The sequence below is a fragment of the Talpa europaea genome (assembly GCF_964194135.1).
Source record: "Talpa europaea genome assembly, chromosome: 7".
Classification (NCBI taxonomy): domain Eukaryota; kingdom Metazoa; phylum Chordata; class Mammalia; order Eulipotyphla; family Talpidae; genus Talpa; species Talpa europaea.
Genome location: NC_140074.1, coordinates 118843505 through 118857705, shown reverse-complemented (window position 1 = coordinate 118857705; position 14201 = coordinate 118843505). Strand labels below are relative to the sequence as shown.

Sequence of the window (14201 nt, the reverse complement as noted above, 5' to 3'; positions counted from 1 at the left end):
CAGAAATTCTCAAGAGAAATTACAAAAATGTTTTTAATTAAATGAGAATTAAATTTATGGATTCAGGAAAAGCAGTGCTTAGAGGGGAATTTATAGCATTGAATGCACGTTAGAAAAAAGATAAAAAATCAATACTCTAAGCTTCGAACTTCATAAACTAGAGGAAAATGAGCACTATAAGCCTAAAGCAAGCAGAAGAAAAGAACCAATAAAAACTAAGGGCAGAAATCAATGAAATTGAAAGCAGGAAATCAATAAAGTAAGTCAATCGAACCAAAAGCTTGTTCTATGGAAAGATAATCCAAAGTGATAGACCTCTGGCCAGGCTAACAAAGTAAAAAAGAAAACACAAATTGCCAACATCAGAAATGAAGAAGGGATCACCATTCCTGATCCCAGGGACATTCAAAGAATATAAGAGACTATTATGAATACCACTATACACACAAATTTGTGTTTTTTGGTAAAGATTTATTTATTTATGTGTAGAAGAACTGGGGGGTAGGCCAGAGGTGCGGGGGTTGAGAGGATTCACCAGAGACAGAGTGGGGAAGCAGAACAGATGGATTTACTGAAATACTCTGCTAAGGGAAGCAGTGGGTGAGACAGGACAGGTTCTGCTGCACCATATGTGGGTTAGCTCCCTCGCCAGAATGGAACTCAGGCTGTAGTGGTGATAGTGCTGAGAGTTAACCCCTAGGCCACAAGGAGACCCTGTGCCCACAAATTTAATAACTTAGATGAAATAGCTCAATCCTTGAAAGGCAATCTATCAAATTTACACAAGAAGAAACAGATAATCTGTATAGGACTATATCTATTAAAGAAATGGAATCAATAATTAATAACCCTCCAGAACAGAAAGCGTTAGAATGAGAAGGTTTTATTAGTGAATTCTACCAAACATAGGAAACCATACTAATTTTCTACAATCTTCCCCCCTCACCCTCCAAAAAAATAGAAGCAGAGTCATCCTATAAGTCATCCTATAAGGCCAGCATTACCTTAATGTTAAAACCAGATAAGGATAATAATAAGAAAGTAAAGCTACAGACTAAAATGTCTCATGAATATAAATGTAAACATCCTGAACAGAGAATCAGCAAATCATATCCAACAATGTATAAAAATGATTATATACCATGACCAAAAAGGGTTTATTTTGACTATGCAGGATAGTTCAACATTTGAAAATCAATTAATTCAATCCATCATATCAACAAGCTGAAGAGAAAAATCATATGGTCCTATCAATAAATGCATAAATAGCACTGGCAAAAACCAAAACCCATTTCATGATAAAAACTTTTAGCAAACTAGGAATAAAGAACTTCATCCACTTGAAGAACATTTATTTTAATAAAGCTATAACTACCTCATAATTAATGGTGTGAAATTGGATGCTTTTCCTCTGAAATCAAGAATAAGGTAAGGATGCCCCGCACACCATTCCTATTCAATATCGTAGTGGGAAGTTCAAAGTAATGCAATACGAGAACACAAGGAAATAAAAGATACACAGATTAGGAGGGAAGAAACAAAACTGTCTTTGTTCACACATGACAGGATTGTCTATGTAGAAAATTTTGAAGAATTGACCAAAAAAATTAAAAAATGGAATTAATGAGCTATTCTAGTCACAGGATATAACATTAAGACACAAAAATCAGCTGCCTTCCTAAATAACAGCAATGAACACTTGGAATTTGACATAATATTTATTTTCACCAAAATTAAATATTTAGGCATAAGTCTAAGAAGCATATTTTATGACATATTAAATGAGAAAATATGTACAAGATCTAAAGGAGAAAAAACTACAAAACTTGGATGAAATAAATTATAGAACTAGAGATATATTCCATACTTCTGGGTAGAGAAACTCCATATTGTTAAGATGTCAATTCTCTCCAATATGACCTATCAATTCAATGCAATTCCAAACCAGATTTCCAGAAAGTTGTTTTATAACTATTAGCAAACTTATTCTAAAGTTTATATGGAAAGGTTAAAAAATCCAGAATAACTTACATAACACTGAAGAAGAATACAGACAGAAGACTGAAACTAAAGTTAAGACTTCCTATACAGGGCCTCCCCGGTGGTGCAGCGGTTGAGCGCTGGGTTGCGAAGCTGCCCGCAGCCTCTGCAGCACTGGTTCGATTCCTGGCTGCTCCCCGGCCACCAGAGGAGGGTCCTGCATGGTGGGCAGACCTCTCCTGCCGCCCGCTGCTCCCCTCAGCAGTGTACTTCGGTCCTTCTGCCTGCTCTGCTCCCCGCTCTGGCTCTGGTGAATTCTCTCACCCTCCCGCGCTTCTGACTGTACCCAGTGCTTGTATAAATAAATAAATAAATAAATCTTTAAAAAAAAAAAAAAAAAGACTTCCTATACACAAATCAAAACAGTGTGGTACTGACAAGAGTAAGCGAACCAATAAATGGCATAGAGTAGAAGACCCACACCCATCCATAAAATGTAGTCAATTGATCTTTGACAAAGGAGCAAAGGCAATTAAGTGTCAAAGCCCATAGAGCTGTACCACATAAAGAATGAATCTTAGAGCCTTCCTGGTGGCGCAAGGTGTTAAGATGCAACCTATGAAGCTGCCTGCCGCCACTGCAGCACGAGTTCCGTCCCCAGCCCGCCAGGGAGAAACCCACATGGCGCAGCAGACCTCTCCTGACTCACCCACTGCTCCCCTCAGGGGTGTACTTTGGTCAATCTGCTGTTCTGTTCCCCACTCTGTCTCTGGTGAATCTTCTCACTCCCACACCTCTGGCCTGTACCCCAGCTCTTGTATGCATAAATAAATCTTTAAAAAAAAAAAAGAATGAATCTTAGTGTGAACTAGAGTTAATAATGTGTCAATATTAGTTAATTGTAACACATGCATCATATTAATACAAGATGTTAATTATAGGGGAAGCTGGGGAGGGAGGAGGGCATGGGCTGGAGTGGGTATATGGAAGTCTATATAATACCTGCTCAATTATTCTGTAACCCTAGAACTGTACTAAAAAATAAAATCTATTATTTAAAAATAAAGTAAAAACAAAGGAACCAAAAGAAACAACTTTTTTGGTTTTAATTACAAGGGTAACATTTATGCCTTTATAACATACAAGAGTGATTTCAAATAAATTAATAGTATGAAAAGTATGGTTTTTATTATATTATACTTTGCTACTCTTCTTGACATTAACAGTCTGAGTACAGAGCAAGAGATTCAGTTTGTAAACAAAACATACCTCATTAAAAATCATCCATTAGTACCTACTTTCCTTTGTACATTGGAGATATCGTATGAAATACCTTCTTGGAAATGCCATATCACCCATCTTTTTTAAAGTTTCTAAAATGTGTATAGTCCAAGTTTTTGTCTTACTGGATCTTACTGAATCTTACTGAGTGGAACTATATACGATTCTCTGGGATGTGAACAAATCATCTTATGTCCTCCACCTCCATGAGCTAACAATGCTTTCCCCTCTTGTCTGCATATTTTGGTTCTCGTTTGAAGATTACGGGCAAGATTTAGCTCCATAGATATGGACGGAAACGCAGGTCTGACAAGTAACATCGACATCAGGACTAAACATTCCAGGACTACAAACCACTGCAGAGGAAAACACATAGAAAAGATTATTATAATTTCAGTTAGAAGAATTTTATACCTTCAATCTGCCTTCAGTCACATGCCATTTCTTTGCTTGTACTGAGTAATGTTCAACCAATTAAGTTGTGGAAGATTATTTAAGAGTTTTCAACTTCGTAATCTGATGATCTAAAAGGCAGGCGAGGGCCTCCCCAGTGGCGCAGCGGTTGAGCGCTGGGTTGCGAAGCTGCCCGCAGCCTCTGCAGCGCCAGTTCGATCCCCGGCTGCTCCACGGCCACCGGAGGAGGGTCCCACATGGCACGCAGACCTCTCCTGCCGCCCGCTGCTCCCTTCAGCAGTGTACTTCGGTCCTTCTGCCTGCTCTGCTCCCTGCTCTGACTCTGGTGAATTCTCTCACCCTCCCGCGCTTCTGACTGTACCCAGTGCTTGTATAAATAAATAAATAAATATTTAAAAACAAAGATAAATAAATAAAAGGCAGGAGAAATTTAGAATCCTAAGTATTTTTTCCTTTAGTGTCAACATTTTACAGTCTTTTGCAGTGCCCCATTGATGAGTTCCTATGTCTATCAATAGTTTCATAGTTCCTATTTCCAATTCTCTGTTTTCTAAGTAGAACCACTCTCTTTTTTTCAGTATAGTAGCTTAAGTCATAACATTACAGAAAATGTTTTGCAATACAAAAGAGTACATTAAGAAGAATTAATATGGGCCTCCCCGGTGGCGCAGCTGTTGAGCACTGGGTTGCGAAGCTGCCCACAGCCTCTGCAGCGCCGGTTCGATTCCTGGCTGCTCCCCGGCCACCAGAGGAGGGTCCCGCATGGCGGGCAGACCTTTCCTGCTGCCCGCTGCTCCCCTCAGTAGTGTACTTCGGTCCTTCTTCCTGCTCTGTTCCCTGCTCTGGCTCTGGTGAATTCTCTCACCCTCCCGCGCTTCTGACTGTACCCAGTGTTTGTATAAATAAATAAATAAAAATAAATCTAAAAAAAAAAGAATTATTAATATATCTGAAGATGATTACATTTAGAAATTTGGGCTTTGAATTTTTACTTCCCTTTCGCTAAAATATAGGGTTATTTTTTTCTTTTGTGGTAAAAGAATCACTATATTCAATTATTCTAAATGAATTAATTACTCAACCATTCTTCTGACTATATAACCAAAATATTTGGATATTTATATTTCATAATTACCGCAACAGCTAGCGCAATTACTATGTAGACCTTCATTTTTTCCAAAGCCTGGACGACAACTATCCATACGGACGACTTGAAAACTGTGGTCCACAAAATGCATAGCTGGTAGAGTTTTATTAAAGTCATGGTAGTAAATATATGCTTGGCTCCGGAAAAATTCTTCTATTCGATCTCTTGCCTAAGATTTAAAAGTAACAAAGAGAAGCACAATTACTGAACTGTGAACCCAATTTCTCCACCTACATCAGAGTCAGTGAAACACAGTATGTCATGATTTACATGCAGATGAATTCTCCAAAAGCTATTTAATACTTAATACTCAATTAGTTGATATTAAAACTTGTCTAGTCTTGACCTCACCAATTATGCCTCATATGTACAATATAAAAGAAACTGAGGTTAAATAGAGGTTAAAGAACACTTGTTTTGAAATATTTGCAGCATATCTATGCTAAATGTAAATAGCTGGGAGTTCATTATTTTAAGGGCCATAGAAAATAGAAACCAAAACTTTTCTCTAAATCAGCATTACCAGCTAATGATATAAATTTTATTTTTTTAGCATAGAATTTAATATCTAAAGCTAATTGAGTGTTTCCCATAAGCCATGCACAATATTAAGGGTATGGACTGAGGAACTAGACCAGGATATTAAAGGGATTTTTTTAGACTATGCCCTTAGCCTCTGAGGATAGCTGAGAAGAGAGAACAATTGTGATCAGTATAAACAATTTTGGAAGAACCATTGGCTTAATCTAGCATGACATGATTGTGAGATTATTATTCAAGCTGCTGCTTAGTTACCATTTGGGGAACAAAGACCAGGGATTTTTTTCTTGTCAAAGAAAAATACATAATATGGGAGCTATCTAATATTCCAAATGTACTATTCCAAAACAAAATGTGCTGAAATAGTATGAAAACAGTAAAGATGCTCAAAATTTCAGTTAAAAAAACTGAAAGACAAACTCAACAATACTTTGTATTTAATATTTATTTTAAAGAGTAATTTGAATCTACTTGTTTAGAAATGTCTTTATTGTTGATAAATGCAACATAGAGAAATAGGTTTTTGAAGTTATTTTCTAATTAACAAAATGAAGCATTTACAAAAATTTAAAAAAGTTTTATTGGTTATTAAGATACTTCTCTCCTTACACTGAAATTCTCACCTCCAGGATATTATGATTTGTGATATCTTCACAGTCAACAGAATCATTGCATGTACCTTTCCACCCTGGTGCAAAAGGATTAACTGGAGAGAAAAAAATGACATCTTCACGAAAGGATTCTACAGTTCCAAATGTTCCAATAAGCTCCAAATGCTGAATTCAGTACCAATGCATGCATGAGTTTCATCTATCTAACCCTAGTAATAAAGTAAGGTACACAATTTGAATAATTTATACATTATGATTTCACTCCATCTGGGGGCTAATGGAAGTAACTACAAGACTTTAAAATGAATGGAAATAAACTTGATATGGCTCCTCCCTTTTATTAAGTTCCTAAAAATACAATTTAAAGTTCTATAAATGAAATATTAGCTTCACATTTATAAAGTGTTAATAAGTACACTGACTTCTAAAAGCAATAATGTATCAAATTTGAAGGTAAATAATGTGTTAATCTTTACAACCTAACCAGGCTAATAACAACAACATACTCTAGTACTTAACTAACATTTAAGGTCTAGTATATGTAAGCTATTTTACATTAATATGGTAATTAATTTTGTAATCTATCATGGTTCAAGATATACTCATAAAGTTAAAGAACTGTAAAAAAAATGTTTTTACCTTGAAAGGCTATAAATAGCTCATGTACGAGGCCACGATTTGGAACCTTAACGAAATGACATTTATATGATGGTTCTATGACATGGCATGACAAATCAGAGATTAAATTATCCAAGATTTTCTTCAGCACTCTAAAGAGCAGGTCATTGTATTTTCCTATGCAAGATTTTGTGGTAAAACGTACAGCCATCTGATATGAATAATCAGGTTCCCGATAAGCTTTTAATAGATGAAAATGAAAACAACTGGGCTTAGCATTTATTTCCATTTAATTTTCCTTAATTTTCAAGTCAATTCAATTTTCAATTTCAATTCAGTATGTGCAATATGAAATCCTATCAATTTTACAAATCCACATAGGAATTTAACCTAATATTTTGTCAGTTTGTACTCACAAAAATATACAAAATTAGTAATTTTAATAAAAAAGTTATTTTCATCAGATATACTCAGGGCAAGAGGGGAGTGGCTTCACTAAATAGATGAGTTAACAGTCTCAAGGAAAAAAGGGAAGATTTCAGGGTTGAGGGTCTTAATTTCCAGAAAGAGTCACTGCTGTCTGCACAGTCCAGTGAAAAAGGTGATTAAGGGCCTCCCCTGGTGGCGCAGCAGTTGAGCGCTGGGTTGCAAAGCTGCCCCCAGCCTCTGCAGCACCGGTTCAATCCCCAGCCACCGGCGAGGGTCCCACATGGCGGGCAGACCTCTACTGCTGCCCGCTGCTCCCCTCAGCAGTGTGTTTTGGTCCATCTGCCTGTTCTGTTCCCCACTCTGGCTCTGGTGAATCCTCTCACCCTCCCGCGCTTCTGACTGTACCCAGTGCTTGTATAAATAAATAAATAAATCTTTAAAAAAAAAGAAAAGGGTGATTAAGTTGCTTTTACAGAATAAAAAAATAGATTTTTTAAAATTGTTGGCACAATTGTGAGAAAGTAGGTTGTGCTTGCCTACCTGGATAGTGGGAAGTGGGAGGCTGAAAGAAGATTGTTGAGGACACATTATCTTGATGTCAATTTAAGAGTTTGGATAAATATGCCAAATTTTTCATATAACGATTACACACACTAAATTAAGAAACCATACTATTAATTCTGATGTGCCTATATTCTTACCAAATATCAAAAAGTCGTATCGCTGCTTTACAATTGTTTCTTCTTGTGTTTCTGCTTTGACTGTCTTATAAGAAAGAGTACATGTGTAAAATCCGGACAAAGGCTCCAAAAAATCTTTCACTATCAGTTTTCCTGTGTCAGTTATATTTATGTGATTATTTCCTAAACATGAATAGTAAATCACCTGATTACTTTGCATATAACAATTCAAACATTATTTAGTAAATGTGGGTTAAATACAATTTTTTTTTAATTAAAGAACTACTTTAACTTCAAGAATCCAACAAGTCTAAAACCACAGGAGATAAGTACACTTTGGTTTTCGTTAATTCACTTCTTGGCATCTGATTTTATTTCGTTTATGCCAATAATTCAGGAGGTGAAAGTATACTGCCCTGTTCTTCTATCCATTTTCTTCACATAAAGACAATAATGCTTCATTTCTAAGACACTAACATCATGAAAAATTATATATTAGACACGTCCTCTTCCGATTACAGATTTAACAAGGAAAGATAAACTGCAGATTTTATAACAACATTTGAACTAATACAGCTCTGGAAAGTAGGGTACAAAAATTAACTGCTTCAGTTTTTGCAATAGGAGAAAATAAGGCGCAGACCAAAATATAACATGATTTATTTAATGGAGCAAGGGAAAATGCAGTTAAAATTAAATTTCAATTTATTCATTCCAATAAGTAACAGTGCTTTTTAAAAACATTCTCATTATTTAAAAAGATATTAAAATAAAATAATTTACCTGTTAATGCTTTTTCATCAGGCCCAATCCATAAGTAGGTGGGGTCCACTATTTCTTTTTTAGCACGTTTCAAATCCATACAGACAATGACTGGGCTATTGTGATGTAATTTTACATATATTTTCACTGTGATAAAATAAAATAATGTAGAACTACATTGTACAGCAAAACTAAAAACTACACTTTCCACCATTTTGTTCCAAAAATATTCCAACTAGTTCTTTTTGGATTTGACTACCTAAAAAATCATCACATCATGACACTTTAAATGCTAGTTGTTTTTGCTCCTTACTGTAAATTTTTAGACTGATAATTTTTCTGTGATATTATAGTTTTGTTTACAAAAATGTTCATTTTAGGTCATTTTAATGGATAGATTCAGAACTCACTTGGACTCTTAACTTTTCGAAGGGTTAAGTGGAATAAATTTACAGAACAGAAAGGAACTGGCTCTTGATGGCAAACTATGTTAAAGATGATCATTGCCATCTCAAAGGGAAACTTGCTATTAGCTATAAATGTCCTTTGTTGGGAACAATAATGAAAACTATGTGAGGCGTACTAGAGAGATTTTTCTGCAATTATTTATCCTGTTCAGATTCGGTGGAAGCAGCACTTGTCTGCTAGGAACCAATGCAATCCAACAGAATATTAATTTTAAAGCCTCCTGGATGGCAGTCTCTGAACATACAAAATAGTCACCGTCCCAAAATTTGGTGGTGGCAGGGACAGCAGGAGGGCGCGCTAAACAGGGAGAGGATCCTAACATGACAAATGCTATGCACTGGCCCAAAGGCATCTAAAGTCAGCTGGGTGGCTGCTCTCCTGGGGGGTGTGGGATGTTCCATACAGCAGCGAAGGACGTTTGAGTTGAGCCTGGAACGATGTGTGGCCCTTCTAGTCCACACGGGAAGGGATAAGGGCGTTGCAAGAGAGGCAACACCTCTACTCAGGGGGTCTCGCATCGTAAAGCTGCAGAGAGAGCAGGCTTTGAGAGAGATGCGGATTGAATCCGAGCTCCCTCCGAGCTGGGCGTCTTTAGCAGGTGATGCCACTGAGGTGAGGCAGGGTAGCTCTAAGGAGGAAAATGCAACCTTCGGGGAGAGCCGGGCACACTGGAGACCGTCAATCAAATCTGCATCCCTTCCCTCCCCGGGGAAAACCTCAGCAGGCCAGCCCCCGGCCCCGCCCCGCCCCGCCCCGCCCCGGCCCCCTCCCCGCCGACGGCCGGCAGCGCCTCGCGCAGGTGCTGATTACCTACATGGGTGTCCGGGCTGGCCATAAATGAAGCCTTTCTTAGTGCGTTGGGAGAAACGCTGCCATCCAACTGCCAAGCAAAGAAAACACGACTTGTTAGGGCAAAGAGGAGCCAGATCCAGAGTGGGACAGGGTGGGGAGAGGCGGACGCGGCAGGCAGGGAAGTGGGGGGCAGTGGGGGGGGCGGGGGGACCCCCACCTCCAGTGAGGCACCAGAGCACCGCGGAGACTAGCACCCACGCTCGCATCACGGCTCAGGGGTTAGCGTCGCGGGAGGCGTCGAGGGGGAGGCTCCTTCCTATCTCAGGGCCCCCCCAACGCCTCCCCATCTCTCCTCCACCGAGCGTAGCAAACCGACCGGGTCCGCAATCCTACCGGTCCGTCGCGACCACGGGCGCCGAAGCGCCCGAAGAGCGCATGCGTGTTCCAGAGGGGGCGGGGCTCGCGCGTGGGGGCGGGGCGCTGGGCCCCGCCCCCTCTGCGCACGTGGCTGGCCACGTGCTGGTGCTTCGCGCCTAAGTCCTGGCGCCATTTTTGCCCAAAGTCTGGGACACTTGATTCTCAGCCTCCCCGGGGAAGAAGCAGATTATAGGGCCTCCCAGGTGGCGCGGCGGATTGAGCGCCGCGCTGTGAAGCTGTCTGCAGCCTCTGAAGTGCACGTTCGATTTCTGGCGGGCTAAGGAGAAACCCACATGGGGCAGCAGACCTCTCTCACTCGCCTGCTGCTCCCCTCAGCAGTGTATTTCAGTCAGTCTGCCTGTTCTGCTCCCTTCTCTGGCTCTGGTGAATCTGCTCACCCCCCCCCCCCCAACCCCACACACACATACACCTCTGGCCTGTACTCCAGCTCTTCTATAAATAAAATCTAAAAGAAAAAATAACTGCAACTGATATTAAAATAATTATTTTTTTTAAAGCAGCAGATTATAGAAAAAGAAACTTTCCACCGCACTTGCAGGCACCTCCTCAATCTAGGGACTGAGTAGTTCAGGGAGAAGAACACTGTGAGTCTTAAGTACGGAGTTGGGGTAGGGCGGGTAAGGGATTCCACTGCATTAGGACCTGAGGGTGGGAGAAGCTTGTGAGAGCACTGGCTGCTCACAAGAAACAGTCCCGCGTGGGAATTTCCTATGCCCCTATTCTCAAGAACTCTGGCTGAAACTGTGCACAATCTTTTTTTAAACCCCTGAACCTAATTTTTATCTAACTGCAGGCTTCTACCCACAAAATGAACAACCACTAGTGCACCAGTGAGGTGTCTCCCCATCTCCCCAGAGTGGAGAATATTGAATCTTCATTTTCCTTTTTTTTTTTTTTTAAGATTTATTTATTTATGCATACAAGAGCTGGGGTATAGGCCAGAGATGCGGGTGGGGAGGGTGGTGAGAGGATCCACCAGAGACAGAGTGGGGAGCAGAACAGACAGACTGACTGAAATACACTGCTGAGGGGAGCAGCAGGAGAGCCAGGAGAGGTCTGCTGCGCCATGTGGGTTTCTCCGTGGCCGGGGGTCAAACTCGTGCTGCAGAGGCTGTGAATTGCTTCATAGTGTGATGCTTAACCCCTTGCGCCACCAGGGAGGCCCTGAATCTTCGTTTTCAATTTGAAGTATCAGATGATGTTGATAGACTCTCCCTCCCCCACTCCACCCCCATGCAAATTTTTCTAGGGCTGTGAAGTAACCTTGCTTTCAAAATTTGGCACCAATGGAAAACTAGTCCCCCAAATCTGATTTCCCTGTGGGGATGAATGGCTTTAGGTCTTCATCAGATGGCTCCGGAAGAGATCATGCCCACATCTTTCATGGTTCCTTCTCGGCTGCTAATTTGGTGAGCTGAAAGGCCCTGCGTATTGTCTATTTCTTAGCAGCGGGACACCCTCAATCGTGGTTTTGAGTAGGCTGGCGGGTAGAGAGCCCAAGGTTCAGACAGGGTGCAGAATGATTATTTTGGGTGAGAGCTAGAGTTTTCAGTTTTATTTCCTTTGAGCCGAGTCAGTGCTTGGACTATCTCAGATGGTCCAGGAGCAACCTTTGTCAGTGATTTCATTTTTACTCACTGTTAATTTTACCTACATAGCATAAGCCATGAAATGTGATGCGGTGAGTCAGATCCACCCATGTCAGTTACTCTGTCTTGATTCATGGTTTAGTCTCAACTGTTCCTAAATCTGATAACAAAGGCAGATTTAGGCATTATCTTTAATTCGCTAGAAGTTTATTATGCCCGTTTTAGTCAAAGTACATTATAAATCCAGTGTTTCATTAGCTTCTGAGTTACTATAAGTGATGGAACCTTGTAAATTCTGTGATAAACTTTGAATATCATGAGAAGATTTAACCAAATGAGTAATAGTTGTTTAAGTTATTCATTTTTTTAAAAAACCTTTTTACTTTAGGCCAGTTTTAGATTTATAGAAAAATGTGTACAGAGGTAGTACAGAATTCTAATGTACTCCCATCCAGTTTTCCTTACTACTGACATCTTACATTAGAGCAGTGCATTTCTCTTAGTTAATAAATCAGTATTGACACATTACTATTAAATAATGTCTGTATTTGGATTTCCTTAGTGTTTACCTAATTGTCATTTTTCAGCTCCAGGATTCCATCTGGAATCCCACATTATGTTTTGTGATCAGATTCCTCTTGACTATGATAATTTCTCAGACATTAATTGTTTTTGATGGCTTTGCTAGTTAATGACAGTTTTGATGAACTTGACCTTAACTGATCAGAATGCCTCTTTGCAGAATGCCTCTCTAGTGGACTTTACCTAATGTTTTTCTTATGATTAGACTGGGGTTATGGAGTTTTAGTTTTAGGTGAAAGACTAAAGAATCATATCACATCATATCAAGGATACATATTGTTAGCGTGCCTTATTACTGTTCTGTACCTTGATCACCTGATTGAAGTAGTGTTTGTCAGGTTTCTCCACTATAAAATTACCCCTCCCCCTACTGAATTTTTTGGAAGGAAATCACTTTGTGTAGCCTACACTTAAGGAATGGAATTTATGGTCCTCAAGGGGGAAACAGTACATAAATTATTTTACCTATCTACTTTTAAATCTATCCCCCTGGTGTCACTGTATGAAGTCTGAAATGCTCAATTCTGAACTAATTATTTATAGAATAGTAACACATTCCACTGTTAAGTATAAAGAATATTATAATGGAAGATAATAGAAGGGTTTTTTAAAACAAATTTTTTAATAACCAAATAACTATTCATCCTTACACCATCCCTGTGAAATTTTACAGTTCCTCTTCTGCTACTTTTGATGTGCTATTTTTGCTCTCAGAAACTAACAAACAACAAATTTCCCCTTTCAATACTTAAATTAGAACCAGCGCTTAGAATATTTCTCTGAAATTGATATTATCCTGTAGAACTCCAACCCATACAAGCTTCACAAGTGCTACCATTGTGCCATGATTTTAAAACAAAGTCAGTGTAAGTTATTCACTCATTAAACAGATGATACACACACATCCCAAGTATGTATATAGCCTATACCAAAGTGCTATTTAAAATAAACTAAAATTAATAAAATTACAACACACTTTCACTCAAAGTGTGGATTTCTTCTGTATGATCTGCTGATGCTCCAAGTCCTGAATATTTGTACATACATGTCTATATACTAACAATTTAGGCTTTCACAAGATGGTGGTGGACTTTTTGAGCATCATTTGCCTGTCTTCCCACTCAATACACTGGATGCCTCTACAGAGATTCACCTGAACAATATCCCTTAGACATTAGTTCTGCTTTTGAAAAACTGTTACACTGCTGTGCAGCCTATAGTCAAATACGTGCTTTACCTCAGTAAAGTGGGAAGGATGTTGGGAAGAGGTGCTGCGGGTGGGTACATTTCTGTGTACTAACATCTCTGAATTAATGTTACGATTGAGTTAATTTTACTCTCTGATGATTCCTCCCCATGCCTTGGCTCTACTTTCTTTACTTTTCTGATCGATTATATATGTATTTTTGGAAGCGGTCTCATTTGGAACAAGGCAGGATAGTAGAAAATAAAAACACATAAACAGAAAGTGTGTAGTATTTTGAGAGTGGCAAATCAACCAAGCAGTTCCCAGAAGGGGGGAAAAAAAAAAGTGAGAAAAGTGCTTCCAGAAAATGAAAGAGCTGGGTTGATAAAAGTGCCAAAATCCTTTTGAACTGTGTGAAAACTTTCTGAAAACGTGAACCAAGAACTTTTATCATATAAAATGAAAACCTGAAGCAAAAAACAAACAAACTTCAAATGAAATGATTTTTCATTGATGGTGCTCCTGGCGATCACCCCTGATGTAGACCAAAAGTTCCAGATCTTGCTCAATTAAGACAAACTTTGAACTGAGACTTGCAAGGAAGCCATCCAGCCCCCCCTCCCCGCTGGGGGTATTGCCCTCACATCCATTCTTTTAAAACAGGTATCTTCGGAGAGTTTATTG

At 39.2% G+C, this 14201-nt stretch overlaps 1 protein-coding gene across 2 annotated transcripts; it reads right to left on the bottom strand.

Moving 5' to 3' along the window:
- Window positions 1-3522: 3522 nt before the first annotated feature.
- ZPBP2 (zona pellucida binding protein 2) lies at window positions 3523-9988 on the bottom strand (the record flags this gene model as incomplete). Of its 2 annotated transcripts, XM_084237249.1 has the most annotated exons (8): window positions 3523-3617; window positions 4811-4991; window positions 5986-6068; window positions 6613-6831; window positions 7722-7883; window positions 8484-8609; window positions 9745-9810; window positions 9940-9988. In XM_084237249.1, the coding sequence occupies 8 exons, from the start codon at window positions 9986-9988 to the stop codon at window positions 3523-3525; spliced, it is 981 nt and encodes a 326-aa protein (XP_084093375.1). The 2 variants fall into 2 exon arrangements, with proteins under 2 accessions (XP_084093375.1, XP_084093376.1); XM_084237250.1 differs by lacking the exons at window positions 6613-6831; window positions 9745-9810; window positions 9940-9988 and having other exon boundaries at window positions 8484-8601.
- Between the last annotated feature and the right edge of the window lie 4213 nt (window positions 9989-14201).